At 42.5% G+C, this 24,403-nt stretch overlaps 1 protein-coding gene across 14 annotated transcripts in view; it reads right to left on the bottom strand.

Annotated features, from left to right (window-relative positions):
- LOC105489812 (microtubule affinity regulating kinase 3) overlaps positions 1 to 24,403 on the bottom strand; it is a 119,306-nt gene that overhangs the window by 71,720 nt on the left and 23,183 nt on the right. For 12 of the 14 annotated variants that reach the window (XM_011754938.2, XM_011754937.2, XM_011754934.2 and 9 more), the window contains exon 3: positions 7,989 to 8,042. In XM_011754938.2, coding sequence (XP_011753240.2) covers positions 7,989 to 8,042 — 54 coding nt within the window. Of the gene's footprint in view, positions 1 to 312; positions 439 to 7,988; positions 8,045 to 24,403 lie in introns of those variants that run through there. The other 2 variants (XM_011754939.2, XM_071099511.1) reach the window with 2 other exon arrangements.

A 24,403-nucleotide genomic window follows, 5' to 3' on the forward strand; every position in this document is an offset into this window, starting at 1 on the left:
CTCACACCTGTAATTCAGCACTTTGGAAGGCCCAAGTGGGTAGATCACTTGAGGTCAGGAGTTCGAGACCAGCCTGGCCAACATGGTAAAACCTCGTCTCTATTAAAAATACAAAAATTAGCTGGGTGTGGCAGCGGGCACCTGTAATCCCAGCTACTCGGGAGGCTGAGGCAGAAGAATCACTTGAACTCGGGAGGCAGAGGTTGCAGTGAGCCGAGATGGCACAACTGCACACCAGCCTGGCCGACAGAGGGAGGCTCATCTCATAAATAAATAAAATAGGTTACTTTAGTTGGGTGTAGTGGTGCGCACCTGTAGTCCCAGCTACCTCAGGAGCCTGAGGTGGAAAGATACTTGGAATTCGAGGCTGGAGTGAGCTCTGGTCTTGCTAGGAATTCGAGGCTGCAGTGAGCTCTGGTCTTGCTGCTACATTTCAGCCTGGGCAACAGGATAAGACCCCATCAATCAATCACTCACTCAATAAAAAATAAATAAAATAGGTTACCTTTTGGAAGAGGAGAGAAATTAAGAACTTTGGGGGAAACTGAAGGCAGACTAGGAGCCATTCTCATCTAGAGTGTATACTGGGAATGCCACATCTCTAGATCCGCCAAGATAGGACCTCTAGAGAGGAAAGAACTGTGAAGGAAATACAAACTCCACAAATGTTTCTAATGCACAAGAAGGGCTGAAAACTACTGGCTTAAGAAAACCAAATCAACAGTGCCCAAAATAACCCAGTGGTGGCAGCAGTAAAAGTAATTACATGATAGACCACATGAAAAGGATGAACTGGTTCTCCTTGCTTTCAAATTATAAGGTTCCCTGATATGTCCCATGACCAAGATTCCCTAGGACGCCAAAAAAGGCCACTACTGCTACTGCTAGAGAGCTCTAAGCACTAACAGTGGCTCCAAAGCAAATACTAGCTTTAAAAAGAAAACAGCCTCCCTCTTCCTGGGTAGCTGTCTGGTGCTTGAGGGGTATCGGAGTGGACCAGGCTTGCGGGGCACAATGAATAACCCTATACCTTCCCATTTGAAATTAGAAGCAAAAAAGGCTGCTAAAATACTAATTCACAGAAATGACTTCCAGAAATGACCTGATAAGATTATTCCTGACTGAACTGGATTCTGAATTCTTCTAGTTTTCTTTAATATCCGGCTACAACTTGCCAGTGAAGAATGAACTGCTCAATTTCAGAAGCCCTATAAACCAAAGCTGACAACTTGATGTAAATTTCGAGTCTCATGCCTGATGTGTAGGCCACCCAGAGAATTCACCAGAATGCCAGATGCCACAACCAGAGACATTCAAACTGCAAACCAGGACGAGAAGTTGTGGACTGCACGTTGTGGACAGCTTTTCCCAAGACTGTCAGAACAATGAGACTTCCCAACAAGGCTTTTACCCCTCTTAATTTTTCCTCACTAATGCCCACGTCTTTCACTTTGGCAGGATCATGCTGCAGCTAAAATTTCACAGTCAGTAGCTTCTGTGGGTAACTTGCACTCCCTGCTTTCTACTTAGCCTGGTCATGGAATGCTGGATTGCCTCTTAAACAGGGAGGAATCTGTGCAGTTCGACACTTCTCGTTGCGATTTGGGTATGGTAGAGCAGATCACTTGGTTAAAATTGGCAGACTCCTTGTTTGGCTATACAATTGTAGTTGATTTGGTTCATAAAAACCCTGGCTAAGTAGCATACTCTATATGCTTGGTGTGATCCTCATGACAGTCATAATGGTAGTCTCTCTGGTATGCTGTATCCTCCGAAAGCGTTAAATGTCTCCATGTAGCCACCTATCAGATGTCAAATGGTTTCTCTCTGGCTAAAACAACAAAAACTCAAAAGAAACACATGATAATGAGAACACCCCATCAATGGCATGCTGAAACGGGAAACCCAAAATGATGGCAACTGAGAACAGCAGGGATATCCTAGGTTTTGGTTACACTCTTACCTAGGTGAAAGCCTGACCAAAAGGGAAGAATTGTTAAATAAAAATTATAGGAAGCCACTGTTTGGGACTAAGTTCCTGCATTAGGCCCCAGGAAACCAGGTTAAAATTAAAAATGGAATAATCCCTGCTAAGGTTCCACATTCCCAAACCTAAATTATCTGACCTTCCTAGAAATCAGAAGGAGATAACAGCTAATTTCCCAAACAGCACAGTTTATTACTTATTTTCTGAGACAGTCTCGAGCTGTCGCCCAGGCTAGAGTCCAGTGGTGTGATCTCGGCTCACTGCAACCTCCGCCTCCCAGGTTCAAGTGATTCTCGTGCCTCAGTCTCCCGGGTAGCTGAGGCTATGTCACCATGCTCAGCTAAATTTTGTATTTTTGGTAGAGACGCAGTTTCACCATGTTGGCCAGGCTGGTCTCGAACTCCTGGCCTCAGGTGATCCACCTGCCTTGGCCTCCCAAAGTGCTGCGATTACCGGCGTGTGCCACCGCATCCAGCCCCCGACTGAAGATTTAAACTGTCCTGGCTGGGCGCGCTGGCTCAGGCCGGTAATCCCAGCACTTTGGGAGGCCAAGGCGGGTGGATCACCTGAGGCCAGGAGTTGGAGACCAGCTTGGCCAACATGGTGAAACCCTGTCTCTACTAAAAATACAAAAATTAGCCAGGCGTGGTGGCATGCACCTGTAGTCCCAGCTACTCAGGGGGCTGAGGCAGGAGGATCGCTTGAACCCAGGAGGCGGAGGTTGCAGTGAGCTGAGATCACACCACTGCACGCCAGCCTGGACCACAGGGCGAGACTCTGTCTCAAAAAAAAAACAACCCAAAAAACAAAACAAAAAAACCACCTAACCAACTTCAGTTGGCACAATAATAAAGTTCCCACTACTTTAATCCTTACAAAAAAAATGTAGTGTGAAGTAACCTGATGTTAACTAATCAGTTACTTTTCTATGTGGGGTAGTCTATTGTGGTCTGTTGTTCTGTCTCCCTGTCCCTGCCTTACAAAGAAAAGGAACTCTGAAAAGACCAGTACACGATTTGTTCTTTGCTTCAACTTTTTTTTGAGACAGGCAGGGTCTTGCTCTGTTGCCCAGGCTGGAATGCAGGGGCACCATCATAGCTCACTGCAGCCTTCAACTTCTAGGCTCAAGTGGTCCTCCCATCTCAGCCTCCTGAGTAATTGGGACTACAGATACACACCACTACACCTGGTTAATTTATTTAATTTTTATTTGGTAGAGACGGGTCTCTCTATGCTGCCTAGGCTGATCTCAAATTCCTGAGCTCAAGTGATCCTCTCGCCTCAGGCTCCCAAAGTGCTGGGATTACAGGAGTGAGCCATTGTGCCTGGCCTGCCTCAGCCTTCTTCAGCCTTTGCCTGTCTCTAAAGCCAACTTCTGCTCAGCTCATAGGAACACTTATTCTATTTCATGGAATGTAGTGTTGCTCTATTTTAGAATCATGATAAGGCCAATGGAAGGAAGGGAGGGAAGGAGGCTTAGGCGGGTATCAGCAGGATTTCCCCACAAAGACCCTGATGAAATCTATAGTCAATAATGCTTTAATAAATCCTACTGGGTATTCTGCATATATTTGTGTTTAATGTTCCTTTTTTTCTTCCTCTGTAAATCTCATTAAAATTTAAAAACACAGGGATTTCCCTTTCTGTCCTACTAAGTCTAGATTTAAGAATGGTGGTTAAATCTTACTCAAAAAATGCTTTACTACTGGGTCAACAGTATCAACTTCGATGAATTCTCCATTGAAAAGTCTTGTTCTTGCCTTGTTTAATATTTTAATTGGATGGAGACATCCATATCCAATTTACATAGCAGCTAATACAAATGACCCATTATTCCAAAATCCCCCAAAAGACTGGAATTAAGGCAGAAAATCAATTAAATGAATTTTAGCAGGAATCAAACAAATTCAGGCAGGAGAAAAAAAAAAAACAATTCCAAGAATGGAATAAAGTAGGCTTCTGTTGAGCGAAACGCCTGTGGGAGTACCCAATGAGGCTGAGGGGATTTACTCTGCAGAAGAGAAAATCAACAAGACCCAAAATAGCAACTTCTAAGGGCTGGTTATGTTTGGAGTGACTATAACTCCATATGACAAAACAGTAAACAGTGTTGTAGAAGTTTCTAGAAGACAGATGCTAGTCTGAAGGGGAAAAGGCTCTAATAACAAAGCCACTGAACACTGAAACAAGATGCTACGGGAAGGAGTGTGTCTCCATCCCTGAACGTGCTCAAGGTTGGCTAACTAACCAGCTATCATAAATACATTTAAAAAATCAATTATTTCATTACATGTTACAAATTTCTTCTTGTTGTTGTTTTGAGACAACATCTTGCTCTGTTGCCTCCTGGGTTCAAGCAATTCTCCTGCCTCAGCCTCCTGAGAAGCTGGGATTATAGGCATGTGCCACCACGCCCAACTAATTTTTGTATTTTTAGTAGAGATGAGGTTTCACCATGTTGACCAGGCTGGTCTCAACTCCTGACCTCAAGTGATCCACCCACCTTGGCCTGGGCATGGTGGCTCACATGCGTACTCCTAGCAAGTGGAGGCTGAGGCAGGTGGATCACCTGAGGTCAGGAGTTTGAGACCAGACCAGCCTGGCTAACATGGCAAAACCCCCATCTCTACTAAAAATACAAAAATTAGCCAGGTGTAGTGGCAGGCGCCTGTAGTCCTAGCCACTCAGGAAGCTGAGGGAGAAGAATTGCTTGAACCCAAGAGGCGGAGACTGCAGCCAACTCAGATCCCGCTACTGCACTCCAGCCCGGGCGACAGAGCAAGACTCCATCTCAAAAAACCAAAAACAAACAAAAAACTGACCTAAAAGATGTTTAAGAATAGAATAGTATTCCAGATATAGTAGTGAGACATTCAAAGGTATATAGTCAGATGCTGTGGTGTGCGTTTGTAGACCCAGCTACTTGGGAGGCTGAAGTGGAAAGACTGCTCAAGCCCAGGAGTTCAAGGCCAGCCTGGGCAACAGAGCAAGACCCATCTCTTTAAAAAAAAGTACAAAAACAATGGAGAAAAATAAATCTCTCACCAGAATCTAACGTTTATTAATTCAATGGCTGGAAAAATACAAAGGAAAAATGAAGAGACTTATCTGTGAAAATAATATCAATTTGCAAACATAGTCAACTCACGCTTACTTATATGTGCATTTAGTAAATGTTCATGACCCAGTGTGCAAGCCTGAATATCATGAAACCGATATTTTGTTTTGTTTTGTTTTGTTTTGTTTTTTGGAGACTAGTCTCGCTCTGTCGCCCAGGCTGGAGCGCAGTGGCGTGATCTCAGCTCACTGCAATCTCCGCCTCCTGGGTTCATGCCATTCTCCTGCCTCAGCCTCTGGAGCAGCTGGGACTACAGGCACCCGCCATCACGCCCGGCTAATTTTTTATATTTTTAGTAGAGACAGGGTTTCACCGTGTTAGCTAGGATGGTCTCGATCTCCTGACCTCGTGATCCGCCCGCCTTGGCCTCCCAAAGCGCTGGGATTACAGGCGTGAGCCACCGCGCCTGGCCTGCAATGAAACCGATATTTTAACACATGTGTTCAAACACTGCCTGAATGAGCCAGTCCACCTTTTTCAGTAGTGGTGGTAAAAACAGATTGCGTACTGCTGATGGCGGAATGTTCCTTACAATGAATGTTAGCTGCTAGGGCATGCTCCACGGCTTTAAATCACTAAGAGAGCTGTTCCTGAAGCAAGTGTAATACAACTAGGAATGGTGCTGAGAAGGAAAAAGTCTGCAAGAATGACTATTCCAAAGAGGGCTGACAAAGTTGCCTGGTACACTCTACATTGTTGCAAAATTGGTGGGGGAGAAAAATGGGGGCAGGTGCTGGCGGTAACATACTTGGTGAAAAAGAACTGGAAACAAATGTATATAAAATGCTTCTAATTTACTTTATAAGCATATGAAGTTATATACACAATTTTAAACAATGCCCTATAAACTGAAAATATTATACTTATCAAGTTATTTAACTTGGGATACAGCTGGCTTTAGAGTAAGTCTTCTGTGAATGGTTCATACTTGAATGATACTAAAAACAAATCTTAAAGTTTTAATTATTATTATAAGCCAAAATTAATTCAGATACAAATATGCATAATCACACTAGTGGGCTAACCAGACAAACTACCATGCACTAAACTGATAATGATGTGACAAATAATAAAAGAAGAGCAGCAATGCAAAATCATGACCAAAAAAAGGAAATAAAAAAAGAATAAAGGAAGCAAGCAAACAAGAAGGAAAACCCACAGCCAACTCGATACAACACCACAGTAAAAATTTTTCCTGGAAAACTGTTAGGATTACAATTATATCCAGGTACACATGAATAGTGGAAGGTACGTAACATCATAGAATACTCGATTAGAGCCCTCAGTGAACATCCTTGTATGTTAATTTTAGTTCTGAATATCAAATTGTAGTAACCCCTAGTGTATTTATTAGTACCAAATCCTTAGATAGCTGAAGATATGAAAGTTTAAGGAAATAGATAAAATTTACTCTTCAGGACAAAGGACTGGAATTTTTAGATGTTTCATGTCCACCTTGAGAAGCCTTAAGGCCCATTATGGGTTGCAGATCACAAAGAACCACTTGTTGAAATAACATTTTTAGTGCAGAGAAAGTCTATCTCCCTACCCACCTCCCACACACATAACAGGGACAGGGCTTCAAAATTACCAGGATATAAATAACCATGAGGAATACATTAGAAATGTATATAGAGCATTGCACTTATCAAAATATTGCACAACTGTACAGTGCTATGCAGTTTACAAAGCCCTTTTATATGCATTATTTTATTAATACTCACATCCATCATAAGATGAAATTATCTCCCTTTAAAGATGAGAAACCCGGCCGGGCGCGGTGGCTCAAGCCTGTAATCCCAGCACTTTGGGAGGCCGAGGCGGGTGGATCACGAGGTCAGGAGATCGAGACTATCCTGGCTAACATGGTGAAACCCCGTCTCTACTAAAAATACAAAAAACTAGCCGGGCGTGGTGGCGGGCGCCTGTAGTCTCAGCTACTTGGGAGGCTGAGGCGGGAGAATGGCGTGAACCCGGGAGGCGGAGCTTGCAGTGAGCCGAGATCACCCCACTGCACTCCAGCCTGGGAGACACAGCGAGACTCCGTCTCAAAAAAAAAAAAAAAAAAAAAAAGATGAGAAACCCAAGGTCCAGAAAAGTTAAGTGCCTTGTTCAAGGTCAGACATTTGGCTAAGTGGCAGAGCCAGGACTTAAATTCAGTACTTCCTGTTCCCAGTTCACGGTCTCTGTACCCCTCAACTACTATAGGTCAAATCTAGAAATCAAATGATGTATGTAAAAAGACTTTGCAAAGTTAAAAAGAACATTATTATGTAAGTGTTAGGACTTTCAAAAATCTGCCCAGGTGATTCTAAAAGGCACTAGGGCAAAGACCTGATCTATGTTAAATGATACCAATGGCAATACTGCTTTATGAACATGCTTTTCTACTTTCAGTTTTACTTTAACACTTCCCTTTTATATTAATCATCACTCCTTAATCAGATGTGGTGTTCAAGGGTTTAAGGAGCCAAAGTGTTCACTTTAAAATTTTCAGTATTAGCTATAAGAAAGGTACAAATTTGCACAATATCAATTACATGAAAATATTTTTGTACTGTATTATTTTTAAAAAACTCTAGTCAATATTAAGAGTATTCAATAAAAAGTATAGCCGTGCACAACTATATCAATTAAAAAGTACAAAAAAAAGCACAGCCTTTAGTTTGTGCTGTTAAGAACATTTAAAAATAATCTCCAACCGAAAATAACCCAACAATTTTTTATGATATACTAGATTAACTTGCATTCATTTGAGGAATAGGAAGCTTTATGGCATTAAACATAAAATAAAAACAACAGTTGAGGTATTTAAGGGACAAATTAGATGGCAATTAGCACTGACAATCGTTTAAAAAGTACTGGATATTGAACCAATCTTACCTTTTGTAGACTTGTTGGATTCAACTGAGTTTTGTCAATTATTTTTATTGCAACCTAGAAAGAATAAAAAATATTTATGGATTTTAAGAATGTAGTAATTATGGACTGATAAATGCCAAGATATATGGCATTAAGAAGCAAGCAAGCAAGCAGCAAACCTCAAAACCTAAAACTCAGCTGGTTACAAAAAGCAATTTAACTTTGTAATTGTAACTTTATAAAATTGTGTAACTGAAAATAAGGGCTTCCATACCAATGCTTTCTCACTAAACTTCTCTCTACCCTAAATACAAGAGACCCTAATAGGCAGGAATATCATCACCCATATTTGGCTTGAAGTTACAGATAATTGACCTTTGTCTGTCTACAATTCTTTTTTTTTTTTTTTTTTTTGAGACGGAGTCTCGCTCTGTAGCCCAGGCTGGAGTGCAGTGGCCGGATCTCAGCTCACTGCAAGCTTCGCCTCCCGGGTTCACGCCATTCTCCTGCCTCAGCCTCCCGAGTAGCTGGGACTACAGGCGCCCGCCACCTCGCCCGGCTAGTTTTTTGTATTTCTTAGTAGAGACGGGGTTTCACCGTGTTGGCCAGGATGGTCTCGATCTCCTGACCTCGTGATCCGCCCATCTCGGCCTCCCAAAGTGCGGGGATTACAGGCTTGAGCCACCGCACCCGGCCTTTTTTTTTTTTTTTTTTTTTTTTTTGAGACGGAGTCTCGCTCTGTCACCCAGGCTGGAGTGCAGTGGCCGGATCTCAGATCACTGCAAGCTCCGCCTCCCGGGTTTACGCCATTCTCCTGCCTCAGCCTCCCAAGTAGCTGGGATTACAGGCGCCCGCCACCTCGCCTGGCTAGTTTTTTGTATTTTTTAGTAGAGACAGAGTTTCACTGTGTTAGCCAGGATGGTCTCGATCTCCTGACCTCGTGATCCGCCCGTCTCGGCCTCCCAAAGTGCTGGGATTACAGGCTTGAGCCACCGCGCCCGGCCCCCTCTACAATTCTTAAGGATTAAGGGAGGGGGGGAAGTATGTCAGAAGTGTTTGACCCAGAGCAACTCCACCTTGAAAAGGGGCTGGGTAAAATAAGTCTGAGACCTACTGGGCTGCATTCCCAGGAGGTTAGGCATTCTTACTCACAGGGTGAGATAGGAGAAGCTTGGCACAAGATACAGGTCACAAAGACTCTGCTGATAGAACAGGATGCAGTAAAGAAAGAAGCAGGCCAAAACCCACCAAAACCAAGATGGCGATGAAAGTGACCTCTGGTCGTCCTCACTCCTCATTATACACTAATTATAATGCATCAGCATGCTAAAAGACACTCCCACCACCACCACCACGACAGTTTACAAATGCCAAGGCAACTGTGGGAAGTTACCTAAACAGTTCCCTAAAAGGGGAGGGAGCTTCAGTTCCAGGAAATCTCTGCCCTTTTCCCAGAAAGCTCATGAATAATCCACCCCTTGTTTAGCATATAATCAAGAAATACCTAAAAGTAGACTCAGTCAAGCAGCTGATACTGCTGCTCTATGGAGCAGCCATTCTTTGGTTTTGATTTACTCCTTTTTTTTTCCTTTTCTTTTTTTTTTTTGAGACGGAGTCCCACTCTGTCGCCCAGGCTGGAGTGCAGTGGCCGGATCTCAGCTCACTGCAAGCTCCGCCTCCCGGGTTTAAGCCATTCTCCTGCCTCAGCCTCCCGAGTAGCTGGGACTACAGGCGACCGCCACCGCGCCCGGCTAGTTTTTTGTATTTTTTTTTTAGTAGAGATGGGGTTTCACCATGTTAGCCAGGATGGTCTCGATCTCCTGACCTCGTGATCTGCCCGTCTCGGCCTCCCAAAGTGCCGGGATTACAGGCTTGAGCCACCGCACCCGGCCTCTGTTTTTGTTTTTGTTTTTTTGAGACAGTCTCCCTCTGTTGCCCAGGCTGGAGAGCAGTGGCATGATCTCGGCTCACTGCAACCTCCGTCTCCCAAGTTTTAATAGATTCTCCTGCCTCAGCCTCTGGAGTAGCTGGGATTACAGGTGTGCACCACCACGCCCGGCTAATTTTGTATTTTCAGTAGAGACAGGGTTTCACCATGTTGGCCAGGCTGGTCTCGAACTCCTGACCCCAGGTGATCCACCTGCCTTGGCCTTCCCAAGTGCTGGGATTACAGGTGAGAGCCACAGTGCCTGGTCTGTTTCTCTACTTCTTTTATAAACTTGCTTTCACTTAAAAGAAAAAAAAAAGAAAAGAAAAGAAAATCTGGGGGCTTCAAACTACTAAATGTATTGTTATAACATTTTATATTTAAGTCACTTATAGACAAGGGGAAAATCTCCTCCAAAGCGAGAGAGAGAGAGAGAGAGAGAGAGATTATACACAGAAAGCACTTCTAAAAACATATGCAATGTAGCAAATCTTTTCTTTACAATTTACTGACACTTTAAATTTAGCTGACTCTGGGATGGATAAGCATACAAATACTTGGGTATTGAATCTGAAAACTTTAAAAACTTTTTTTTTTTTTTTTTTTTTAAATAGAAAAGCCCTTTGGGCAGGTAAAGAAGGAAAGGGAACTAGATCCAAACCAATGTGTGGGCTAACCAAGTGAATATATATAGAGGCAACAAAAGGGTCACCTAGCAGCCTTTGTTCAGAAAGGGTTAGTATGCCCCAGCCAGTATTTTTTAAAACCATTAGGATATAGGAAGTACTATAGCTTCTATAGCTTCTGGTCAGCTCATCGCTGTCAGGTAAAAATGATTTCTATGGACTCTGGGTATCCAGAATGGGAAAAGAATGGAAGTGACAATAGAAGAGAAGAAAAGTGGAGAGAGGCTTTGCCATGACCAGGGAATATCAAGTAACAGCTTTGCACCTGAGCTCCAGAACAGCAAATGAGCCCACCCCCGTAAGATCAAAGAGGCTCTGCTTCCTACTGGGCATCCTGCAGGACCTGGGCCCAGAAGACCCACCACTGAAGAAAGCATCTATAGCCAAAGTCCAGGGAAGAAGCTTGCAGTTTCTCTACATCAAACATTCTCACACTTTTTGGTCCCTTTTACACTTTTAAAGATTACTGATTTCCCCAAATGTGGGTTGTATCAATGAATATTTATCATAATACAAATAAAAACTGAGAAATTATTTTAAAAAGTATTTAACAACTGATTTCAAAATAACAATAAGCCCATTATAACACAAATAATATATATTGTATGAACTTTTCATACAAGCTTCTGCATTCGATCTGTTGTGATATCACACATCATGGAACCTCTGGAAAATTCCACTCTACACTTGTGAGAGAGAGAATGAAAAAAGCAAATGTTTTAATAGTATCACAAAAATAGTTTTGACTCTGAGGACTCCTGAAAAGGGTCTCAGAAAACCTCCAGGGATCTCCCCATGCCATACTTTTGAGAATGGCTGCACTATGTACATGAACACCATGTTTTAAAAACCCTGCTTAACTTGGTCTAAAGCCTCCACCTGACCATATTACTTATTCCCTGAGTCTATAACCTCCAGAGGAGCTACAGAAAAAAATCACTTCAACAAGGCACCCAGCAATTCTGACCCTGGAGTGGATGGGCCATCACCACCATTTGCAGGAGGAAGCAAATCAGAACTGGGGAAGGAGTGTAGAATAAATGAGTGTGTGTGCCTGAAAAACGCAAAGTTGGAATTCTAATTTTGTATTTGGAAAATATAAGTGTCAATGGAAACTGAATAAGCAAAAGAAAATACTGACTACTGAAACAGGCAAACACAAACTGTCTTATGCATATCTCAACTGGGGAAAAGACATCTTATTTGTCTTTATAGCCCTAATTGGCACATAAGGAGTACTCAATAAACGCTGAGTTGTCTGGGTGTGGTGGCTCATGCCTGTAATCCCAGCACTTTGGGAGGCCGAGGTGGGTGGATCACCCGAGGTCAGGAGTTTGAGACCAGCCTGGCCTACATGGTGAAACCCTGTCTCTACTAAAAACACAAAAATTAGCCAGGCTTGGTGGCGGATGCCTATAATCCCACCAGCTACTTGAAAGGCTGAGGCAGGAAAATCACTTGAAACCTGGAGATCGAGGTTATAGTGAGCCAAGATGGTGCCACTGCACTCCAGCTTGGGCAAAAGAATGAGATTCCATCAAATTAAATAAATAAATAAATAGGTCAGGCATGGTGGCTCACGCCTGTAGTCTCAGCACTTTGGGAGGCCGAGGCAGGCAGATCATGAAGTCGGAAGATAAGAGACCATCCTGGCCAACATGATAAACCCCATCTCTACTAAAACTACAAAAAATTAGCTAGGCATGGCGGCACGGGCCTGTAATCCCAGCTACTCGGGAGGCTAAGGCAGGAGAATTACTTGAATCTGGGAGGTGGAGGTTGCAGTGAGCCGAGATCGTGCCACTGCACTCCAGTATGGCAAGAGAGCAAGACTCCATCTCAAACCAAGGCGGGTGGATCATGAGGTCAGGAGATCGAGACCATCCTGGCTAACACGGTGAAACCCCGTCTCTACTAAAAATGCAAAAAATAAAATAAAATAAAAATAAAAAATAAAATAAATAAAAATAAATGCTGAGTTGATCTGAGGCCTTGAATACTCATAATTAGTAACCAAGAAACAGGGCTTCTGGTGTTTTAACAGATAATGTGGTTTTAAAAATTACATAGCTCAAAGTGGAATGAATTTTCTTCAAACTTTACCTTCATAAGCAATTTTACATGGTATACCTGGATCTCCCAATTCCAAATAAACCCTTAGACATACATACTCTTTTCTGGCCTCCATTCTGTTTTATTCTTCCTCCTCCTCATGGCCAAATCCATCAAAGATGCTATCTTTCCAGTTCTTCTCTCTGAGCTCCTGAGACCTGGTTTCTATTTTCACACCTGGACTCTTAATCACTAGTTTCTCAGGGTCCTGCTCAATATCCTCCTCCTATTCTAAAGATTTTTTTTTCTTTTTTTTTTTTTGAGATGAGGTCTCACTCTGTTGTCCAGGTTGGAGCGCAGTGACATGATCACAGTTCACTGCAGCCTCGACTTCCCCAGGCTCAGATGATCCTCCCACCTCAGCCTCTTGAGTAGATAGAACTACAGGCACATGCCACCACGTCCCGCTAATTTTTTTGTAGAAATGAGGTCTCCTTATTTTAACCAGGCTGGTCTCAAACTCCTGGGCTCAAGAGATCTGCCCACCTCAGCCTCCCGAAATGCTAGGCGTGAGCCACGGCATCTGGTCACTATTCCAAAGATTCTGATTCTGTTTTTTTTTTTTTTTTCTTTTTCTTGAGACAGGGTCTCGCTCTGTTGCCCAGGCTGTAGCGCAGTGGCATGATCTTGGCTCACTGCAACCTCCGCCTCCCGGGTTCAAGCAATTCTCTTGCCTTGGCCTCCCCTAAGTAGCTGGGATTATGGGTACATGCCACTATGCCCAGCTAATTTTTGTATTTTTTTAGTAGAGACAGGGTTTCACCATGTTGGCCAGGCTGGTCTTGAACTCCTGACCTCAGGTGATCTGCCCACCTCAGCCTCCCAAAGTGCTAGAATTACAGGCATGAGCCATCTTGCCCGGCCTGATTCTGTTCTTACACACGTTTATCTTCAGATACAGCTATTCAATAGCATCTGAAACAAAAATAGGAGCTCAAATGTTTCATTCAGCTTAACCAAACTGTAGAAAAGTCATTTTATCAAAAGCAACCATGTCCCCAGAGTGAAACATCATCATTTGATGTGACATGTGTATGTGCAGCAAAGAAGCCTGAGCGGGAGTTCCTAATCTCTTCTTCCTCCTAGCTCCCTGCTGGGATGACTCCACCAAAATCACCTTGGCCCAGAGCTGGAGCCTGGAGAGCTCAGGCAAAGCTGAAACCTTGGGGTCACCAAAACAAGTGGTAACTGGGGTATACCCAACTGCAGTGCCTCAGAAAGGTATAGACTGGAGAGAAGACCACCCCTTCATTCCAGTGATTGTGGGGTTGGGTAAAGGGAGACATAACAAACACCAAGGGGGCTCACTAAGTGAGAAAGCCACTTGCTGTGGAAATTTCTGGGAAATTCCATTTACATTCACTCTGATGCCAGCAGGAAAGTGGAAAATTACAAAATAGGGATAGAGACAGCTCATACATGAGAAGGGCTTCTCCCAACAGATTCACAGCAAACACTCACTGGAGAAAAATCCTTATCTTCCGCTTTCTGTTGGTTCACTAACGGTCAAAAGATCCTAACACCCTGCTTCTGAAAGTGTTACAGCATTCACAGCCACTAAAAGAGGAGGCAAAAAAAAAAAAAAAAAAGACTCCAAGTCCTTTAGGGGGACAGAGTGGCCTGAAGAATGATGCATTAGTCAGCATGGGCTGCCATAACCAAAATACCACACACTGTGGGACTTAACAGTAATTTATTTTCTCACAGTTCTGAGGGGACCTTCTTCCTGGCTTGCTGATGGCCACCCTCTCCCCTGTGTTCTCATGTGGTGGAGAAAGCTACCTCTCTGGTGTCTCTTCATGTAGTAACACTAATCCTATCAACCAGCGTTCATACTTACAACTTCACTTAACCTTCTATAAAGACTCTATCACCAAATACAGTCACACTGGGGGTTAGGGCTTACACATATGAATTTTGAGGCATACAATTCAATCCATAGCAAATGGAGACCAAGTCAAACAACTACAATAGTTGGTTACAAATGAAAACCTCAACATGGAAGAATATCACAAGCATGAAATAGAGTAAAAGAAATAGACACAAAATAATACACTATTATTAATATACTCTAACATTCTATTAGTACAATGTTAAAAGGACAGACAAAACCTATGGTATTAGAAGGTGGCACAGTGGTTCACCTGAAGAGGTGGGGTAGTGAAGAGATCTGAAGGAGGCCAAAGGGAGGCTTTTAGGGTGTGGGTCACAGTATATTTTTTGCCTGGGTCATGGTTATTCAAATGTGTTTACTTTGTGATAATTCATCAAGCTGTACACTTATGATTTGGGCACTTTTTATGTGTGTTACGTTTCTTTTTGTTTTTTTTTTTTGAAATGGAGTCTCGCTCTGTCACCCAGGCTGGAATGCAGTGGCGCGATCTCAGCTCACTGCAACCTCCGCCTCCTGGGTTCAAGCAATTCTCCTGTCTCAGCCTCTCAAGTAGCTGGGACTACAGGCACACACACCATGCCCAGCTAATTTTTGTATTTTTAATAGAGACAGGGTTTCACCATGTTGGTCAGGCTGGTCTCGAACTCCTGACTTCAGGTAATCCACCTGCCTCAGCCTCCCAAAGTGCTGGGATTCAGACATGAGCCATTGCACCCAACATTTACATTTCAGTAAAGAGTTTTTGTGTTTTTTAAAGTCAATGATGACTTTAAATAAAATGTCAATAGATAATGCCTAAACCTGAAAAACAAGTAAGACTACAAGGATGTTATAAAGTATGAAAGAATCATTTAAAAGACTAAAGAATCATTTTAACAGATTAAAAGTGGCCATCTTGGGAGACAAGGAAACAGGTGAGTCTAGGGGACTGCTTTGTAACAAGTCTTGACTCTTTAAACTGTGTGTAATATGTAACTTGAATAAAAATAATTACATGAAAACTTATTTTCATAACCATAATGAGGACACTGGTTAAAGATGGCATACTGATCACATGCATTTCTCTCTCCTGACACCTGATAGGCCCAACTGAAGAACAAAGACCAAATGACAAAGAATGGCCAAGAGAAGGGAAGGGGTGCCACCAGAAGACAAGTGACTTCAAAGAATTTCTGGGAGATAAAAATCTGACAGCAGTACAGTGGCACATGTAGTAGGGCACAGAAAGCCAACCCTAGAATATGCTTGGAAAAGGAAAAACTCAACTGTCCATAGAAAACAACTCTGCGTTATGTGTGTGGAATGTCCCAGTGTAAAGGCCAATGTTCCTCTGGCCTCTATGAGGCTAAGCCAGGCACTCGTTACCTATTTACTGGGAGTTCTCAGTTTTCTTCTTAGGGCTCCACTCTTGAAGACAGGAACAGAATGAAAAATCACACAAATGAGGAAAGCCTGTGATTTTTCCTGATGTCTTTCTCCATAATTAAGCCTCTTCTTTCAAAAAGGAGCTACAGTCAATTCTGGTTGTTCATTCTATGAAGTTACTGTGCTCATTGAATTGGTGAATACTAAATCATTGCTTCTAGGGGATTAGGTTTCTGCAAGCCTCTGGTCACAACATTTTGCATCAACTGATCAATACATAAGTTTGTTTTATGTTTGTGTCTGTTTAAGAACACCTTCTTTACTATATATGATTGGTTAACACTGAATTCACAGCCACAGCACTGTAACGCACTGAGTGAAACTTCTAACACATGCATCTTCTTTGTAAAGCATCACAGCCATACACAGTGCAAGGAAAAACTCAACTGTCTAGAGTTTTATCCATGGCAAGGCCATGAGATGCCTTAGAAAGAAAACGCACGTGTTAGGTAAGTTTCACTCAAGTATGCATTAGGAAGACTAGACAGCACTTCAGCAGTAAGATTGGGGCCCATTTTAAATAGCAAAATCATCAACAAAAAGTACAAAAATGAAAAAAAAAAGGCATTAAATAGATCACAAAAAAGACACTGGTTTACAGCATGAAGACTGAAATAAGAAAGCAAAGTGGCCGGGCGCGGTGGCTCAAGCCTGTAATCCCAGCACTTTGGGAGGCCGAGACGGGCGGATCACGAGGTCAGGAGATCGAGACCATCCTGGCTGACACGGTGAAACCCCGTCTCTACTTTAAAAAATACAAAAAACTAGCCGGGCGAGGTGGCGGCGCCTGTAGTCCCAGCTACTCGGGAGGCTGAGGCAGGAGAATGGCGTGAACCCGGGAGGCGGAGCTTGCAGTGAGCTGAGATCCGGCCACTGCACTCCAGCCTGGGCGACAGAGCGAGACTCCGTCTCAAAAAAAAAAAAAAAAAAAAAAAAAGAAAGCAAAGTGTCCCCTTGTTGAACCTCAGCTAGGGATGTGCATATTTTTCACCGTTCTGCATATGTCCAAAAAGGATTACCAAAGCACTGTACTGATTTTGGGGTTACAAATAAATTTTATCGAACAGGTAAATTTGCAAATATAGAAACCACAAAAAAATAAGTATTAACTATCTGCCTGGAAATGAATAGTGGTGATGGTTGCCCAACAAATGTACATATACTTGATGTCACTGAACCACACACTTAAAAAAGGGTTAAAATTATAACTTTCATGTTGCATGTATTTTACCCCCCCCCCCCCCCACACACACACACACACACACACACAAAGTGTTGGCCAGGTGTGGTGGCTCATCCCTTTAATCCCAGCACTTTGGGAGGCCCAGGTGGAAGGATCACTTCAGCCCAGGAGTTCAAGACCAGCCTGAGCAACATGGGGATGCTTGTCTCTAAAGAAAATAAAAAAAATCAGCCAGATGTGGTGGCACACACCTCTGGTCCCAGCTACTCAGGAGGCTGAGGTGGAAGGATTGCTTGGGCTCAGGAGGTAGAGAGCTGCAGTGAGGTGAGATTGCACCACTGCACTCCAGACTGGGCGACAGAGCAAGACCCTATCTCAAAAAGAAAAACAAAATGTTCAAAACTGTGGAATTAAGTGACTTTTTATGTATAGGGATTAGGTTTATATGGAGCTTTTTTCCCGCACATTAACTATACCTCCAGGTTGTACTAAAAGCATGCTGACTGTTTTTATGCTTTTTTAGTTATATATGTAGTCTATATCTTATATAGAATATGTAAATTATATCTTACACCAAGGCTTTCTTTCACTCTTGTCTGTTTGTTTCCAAAAGTTTCTGTTTCTTTTTCTTAAGAGACAGGATCTCACTATGTTCTGCAGGCAGTGGCTATTCACAGGAGCAATCTTGATCCCAATCCCCATCACCCTGATCAGCAGGGGAGTTTTGACCTGCTCCATTTCCGACCTGGGCCAGTTCACCCCTCCCCTAAGACAACCTGGTAGACCCCTGCTCTTGGGATATAATTAATTTTTAATTGAAGCAAATCATTCTGGGTTTTAACATTTTTTTGTCAGTGACTACAGTTGTTTTGAATAAAAATTCAATTCACCACTGTCTACCTACCCCCAAGAAACTACTTGCTGAGTTTTGGTATAATGTCAAAGAACGATATCCACAATCACCTGAAAAGGGTATTAATATACTCCCTTCCTTCTGTAGCTACATTTCTTCACACACTTCAACCAAAACAACATATTGAAATAGTGGGAATGCAGAGTAGACACAGGAACCCAGCTAACTTCTATTAGGCCAGACATTAAAGGGCTTTGCAAAAAATTTAAACAATGTCACTCTTCTCAATAATTTGCTTTGGAAAATAGTTGTTTTTCATAAAAATGTTACTTCATTACCATGTAAAAGGATTATTTTTAATGAATTAATACATATTTTAAGTTCCTAAGTAATAACTTCTAATTCAGCAGCTATCAATACATATAACCCTAATAAATAAAAGCTTTGGGGAGTTCTCAATTTTCCATTTATTTATTTATTTATTTATGAGACAGGGTCTCGCTCTGTCACCCAGGCTGAAGTACAGTGGCACAATCTTGGCTCACTGAAAGCTCCGCTTCCCAGGTTCACGCCATTCTTCTGCCTCAGCCTCCTGGTAGCTGGGACTACAGGTGCCCGCCACCTCGCCCAGCTAATTTTGTTTTTGTATTTTTAGTAGAGACGGGGTTTCATCGTGTTAGCCAGGATGGTCTCAATCTCCTGACCTCATGATCCACCCTTCTCGGCCTCCCAAACCGCTGGGATCACAGGTGTTGAGTCACCACGCCCGGCCTCAATTTTCAGTTTAAAGGAGTTCTGAGACAGAAATGTTTGAGAACTGCTGTTCTCATCAATGGCATTGTACATAACCACTGAAACGAACAATTATGATTAGTGGCAACATAGAAAACTGCTTTGGATAAAATTCCAAGGGCGGAAAAAACAAGATACAAAATTATAATCAAATATATGTTGAAAAAACATGTATATGGAAAATACACAAAAACGAAAATGGTATTCAGAATATTAGGATTGTGGGGTTTTTTTTCTTCTCTATTCTCCAAACTTTCTGTAAAGTTGTTAACATAGTCTTCACCAACAAACTCGTGACTAAACATATAACCATTTATGCAAAGTCTCAGGAAGTTTCACACACCCCAGGATGAAGAAATGGGGTTTCAATAGGCCTAGTAGAGAGAGGACAGGAGTGAAGCACCAGATGAAAACGCAGGAGGGGGAGGACTCAGTGATTGAGGGGTGGGATCATCTGTTCCTCCCAGGCAGAAGAGAAGGTTCTTATCTAGAGAAACTGAATACTCTCAGAAATCTAAGGACACAAATATCTGGGGTCTTCAATAAAAGCACCAGACAACTCCCAATAGGAAAGCTCTGTGGTCAAACATGTCCTATTCATACAAACACAGCTTGTGATCAGACGCTTAGGGCTCCACATTAGGTACCGACAACCAGAGGCTAACAGACTACCACAGAAAGTCTCTACATGAAAGAGAGGTTAACAAGAAAGAACCCCAAAAAGAAAGAGAAACAATGCAAGGAACGAAAATCTACTTTATAAAAAAGCTTAAAAAAAAAAAAAAAAAGCCAAGAGCTAGATGCTGTAAAAACAACAACAACAAACAGATGAAAATGATCAAAGAGTGAGCTGCGGAGAGAAGAGGAGACACACACACACTTTTTTTCTTTCTTTTTTGAAACAGAGTCTCGCTCTGTTACCTAGGCTGGAGTGCAGTGGCGTGATCTCGGCTCACTGCAACCTCCGCCTCCTGGGTTCAAGTGATTCTCCTGCCTCAGACTCCCGAGTAGCCGGGACTACAGGTGTGTGTCACCACACCTGGCTAATTTTTGTATTTTTAGTAGAGACGGGGTTTCATCATATTGGTCAGGTTGGTCTTGAACTCCTGACCTCAGGTCTCGATCCCTTGACCTTGTGATTGGCCCACCTCGGCCTCCCAAAGTGCTGGAATTATAGGCATGAGCCACCGCGCACAGCCTTCATGAGTATCTTTTATGTTCACAACATCCTTGTGACTTAAATGCATGATACAGATTGTCCCTATTCCCTTCTTTTAGAAAATTCTTTTCACTATATAATTCTACATCTCTGTTCTAACCCCAAGGACAGCAGTTAAAACTCTCAACATAATACACAGTAACCCTTTAACTTATACTAACTCAGAATGAATTAAGTCCCCAAATCATCAATGCCACTCTTCCCGTAACCCTCTGGGTTTTCTTCAGAGGTTTTAGCTCTTCAACAGGCAAGATACATCACATTCCCATCACAGGGCAAGAGAACACTGACAAAAATAAAGATGTTAGCTGAGAAAAGTACTAAGTAGCCGGGTGCGGTGGCTCACCACAACCAGGCTGGAGTGCAGTGGCGTGATCTTGGCTCACTGCAAGCTCTACCTCCCGGGTTCACGCCATTCTCATGCCTCAGCCTCCAGAGTAGCCGGGACTACAGGCGCCCGCTACCACGCCTGGCTAATTTTTTGTATTTTTAGTACAGACAGGGTTTCACCGTGTTAACCAGGATGGTCTCGATCTCCTGATCTGGTGATCCACCCGCCTCGGCCCCCCAAAGTGCTGGGATTACAGGCGTGAGCCACCGCGCCCGGCCTACAGAACTGTTTTTTAAGTCATGGGACAAATCTTCACGAAGACATGAAACCCAAATGTAATAAAGAAAAAGATTAAATGATTTTGCCACAAAAATACTTTAAAACTTCCCACAAACAAGACATCATAAACAGTTAAAAGAAGCAATCTAGGGAAAGATATTCATAACCTACATTAACAGACATATCAGACAGATGACTGAAACATAAAGGGTTTAACTTCACTAAGATTAAAAAAAAGAAAAATGAATAAAGGATATAAACAGGAAACTTGTTTTATTTTTATTTATTTTAGAGAGTGTCCTCTGTTGCCCAGGCTGGAGTACAGTGATACAATCATAGCGCAATGCAGCCTTGTACTCCTGGGCTCAAGTGATCCTCCTGCCTTGGTCTCCCAAAGCACTAGGAATACAGGCATGAGCTACTGTGGGGGGCCAGGGAACTTGCTTCAAAAAGAAATTATGAATGACAAAAATATATAAAAAGATCATAAATCTAAGTTGTGAAAAGGGAAAAAGCAACTTCTGGCTTTTTCTACACCCTTTTGTCCATATGTGCTATGGTTTGAATGAATATCCCCTTCCAAACTCATGTTGAAATGTAATTGCTATTGCAGCAGTACTAAGACATGGGGCCCTGCAGAGGCAATCAGACTGCAAGGGCTCTGCCCTCTTTTCTTCCTTTCTCCTCCTCTTCTCTTCCCTCCCCGCTGCTCCCCACCCTTTGCCCTTCCATCACGCCCTTCATGTATCAAGAAGGTCCTGGCCAGATGCAGCCCCTGGATCTTGGACTTCCCAGCCTCCACAACTGTAAGAAATAAATTTCTTATCTTTATAAATTACCTAGTCTCTGGTATTGTGTTACAGCAGCAAAAACAGACTAAGACATTCAGATAGACAAAAATTATCTACAGTGTAGAAGCATGTAGGAAAATGAACACTTTCATTCATTTTGGTAGGATAATAAAGTAGATACATCACTTTTTATTCAAAACCAATTTATTAGTATCTATTACAATGTCAAATATTCATCCACTTTGACCTAGGACTTCCATTTCTAGGAATTATCCTGCAGAAACACCTAACAAGGACACACAATGCTAAAGAATGTCCACTGCAGATCTGTTCGTAACAACAAAAACTCAGAAACAACCCTAATGCCCACTGACAGGAAATAAACTATGGCACCACCATACCCAGGGAGGCTATGTTGCCTTTAAACTAATATGTCAGATCTATGAGTACTAAGATCCAGACACAGTCAAGGTACATTACTAAGTTAAAAAAAACCTATCATCATGTCCCATATAAGTCCCTTTTTGTTAAATTTTTTTTAAAGTTAATGTTTATATAGAAAACTCTGGGAATATATACCAAACTGCTGAAAGTGACTGTCTTTGAAGAGATAAATTTCAAGGAACTTACTTTCTACATAATTAATTTCTATAATGTTTACATTTTATGTCATATCTACAATAGGCAAAAAAAAAAAAAAAAAGAGTAAAATGATTTTGTTCAAAAGATTTTTCTTTTAAGTTCTGGGATACATGTGCAGAACGTGCAGGTTTGTTACACAGGTATACACGTGCCATGGTGGTTTGCTGCACCCATCAACCCATCATCTACATTAGGCATTTCTACTAATGCTATCCCTCCCCTTGACCCTCACCCCCTGACAGGTCCTGGTGTGTGATGTTCCCCTCCCTGTGTCCACGTGTTCTCACTGTTCAACTCCCACCTATGAGTGAGAACTTGTTCAAAGTTTTAAAAAAACTGAGAAAATTTTTACATTAAACCACTCTGCTAGTCATATTCAAGCATTTCTAGAGAAAGAACCTACTAGAAGTAAACACCACAGGCCAGACTCCAGACAATGTTAGTTAGGTAAGGTAAATGGGAGAGGGTGTGTCTGTCCCAATGCTGTCTTAGCCCACCATCTCTGCCCACATAAGGAAGCTGGCAAGTAGCTACTTGGAACTAGTGGGAACTAAGAAACTCAGAGGTCTGGTTCCTTATCTCAAGAAAGCTTTAATCAAGGACAACAAGGACAGCTCTGCCCACACAAGCTGTTTACAGATTCCAAAAGCAGTCTATAGCAGCTCAACAACGAGTCTTAACTAAAAATCCACAAGGATTTTATCACTAAAATTGATGAACTGTCAAGAGGCAAATTTCTGGCAACAGTCTTTTAAAAATCCAGTTAGCATAGTCCAGTGCTTCCCAATCTTTTCCAAGTCTCAGCACACACAGGAAATGAGAATATTTACAGGGCACACTGCTTCAAACAGAGGATGCTTGCTGACAGATGACGGATCCGGGGCTCATGCTCTTGCAGCCCCAGGCCTGGTGGGCTGCAGGCATGAATGCTACGTGTCACAGTCTTGGACCCTCCTGATGGCACATCTATCAGGAGGATCCTGCACAGGGAGAGTATTTGTTTTAAAAGCTTCCATCAAGTCAGGCCAGGCACGGTGACTCACACCTGTAATCCCAGCACTCTGGGAGGCCAAGGTGGGTGGATCACCTGACGTCAGGAGTTTGAGACCAGCCTGGCCAACATGGTGAAACCCCCTCTCTACTAAAAATACAAAAAACCACTTGGGTGTGGTGGCAGGTGCCTGAAATCCCAGCTACTCGGGAGGCTAAGGCAGGAGAATAGCTTGAACCCAGGAGGCAGGAGGTTGCAGTAAGTCAAGATCACGCTACTGCACTCCAGCCTGGGCAACAGAGTGAGATTCTGTTGCCACCCGCCCCCCGCCAAAAAACAGTATTATTACATTCATTTAACAAATATTTATTAAGTACCTAACAGGTTCCAAGCACTGTGTTAAGTTCTGTCATCTTCCGCTACAGACTGGAGATAGCCTGCAGACTAGAGGAGGAGACAGACAAACGAGCAATTCCAATACAATGTAAATTGTGCTGTGTAAGGGGAGTATCGGGATTTTTATGGAACCCCATGCCTGGGGAAAGGGGATTTGTCAATGATTATGTCTCAGAAATGTTCCCTAAACAGAAGAGTAAAGAGTACTTCAGGTACAGGAAACAATAGGCGCAAAGACCTAAATACAAGAAACTATATCAAAGGTTGGGCATGCTAGCTCACACCTGTAATCCCAGCATTTGGGGAGGCTGAGGTGGGCAGATCACTAGGGTCAAGAGGTTGAGACCATCCTGGCCAACATGGTGAAGCCCCGTCTCTACTAAAAATACAAAAATTAGATGGGCATGGTGGCACACGCCTGTAGTCCCAGCTACTCAGGAGGCTGAGGCAGGAGAACTGCTTGAACCCAGGAGCGGAGGTTGCAGTGAGCTGAGATCACAACATTGCACTCCAGCCTGGTGACAGAGCAAGACTCCGTCTAAAAAAAAAAAAAAACAGCAGCAAAACAGGCTCTGTACCATACAAATAGAACAATAGGAGGGAGTTAGTTTTGTGGTTTTAATGCATATATTTTTTGATTAATAGGAATAGGGCCTATAAGAAAGTCATTTCACCAAGGTTAGGAAAGTATGTGCCTTCCTACACAATAACTGATTAAACGTACGCTATGAGAAAAGTAAATTAAGAAAATTCTTGAAGATAAATTTGTAAATATTGACAATACTATTGATTAGCAAGCAAGTAACATCAGCTCATACAAATTAAGTGTATTCCTGAAGTTAAAGACAATTTTTACTGTGGTGGCAGATATTTGCTACTGAAAAAGAACAAAACATTACCTATTTTTAAGAGTAA

This window comes from Macaca nemestrina, chromosome 7, assembly GCF_043159975.1.
Source record: "Macaca nemestrina isolate mMacNem1 chromosome 7, mMacNem.hap1, whole genome shotgun sequence".
Classification (NCBI taxonomy): Eukaryota; Metazoa; Chordata; class Mammalia; order Primates; family Cercopithecidae; genus Macaca; species Macaca nemestrina.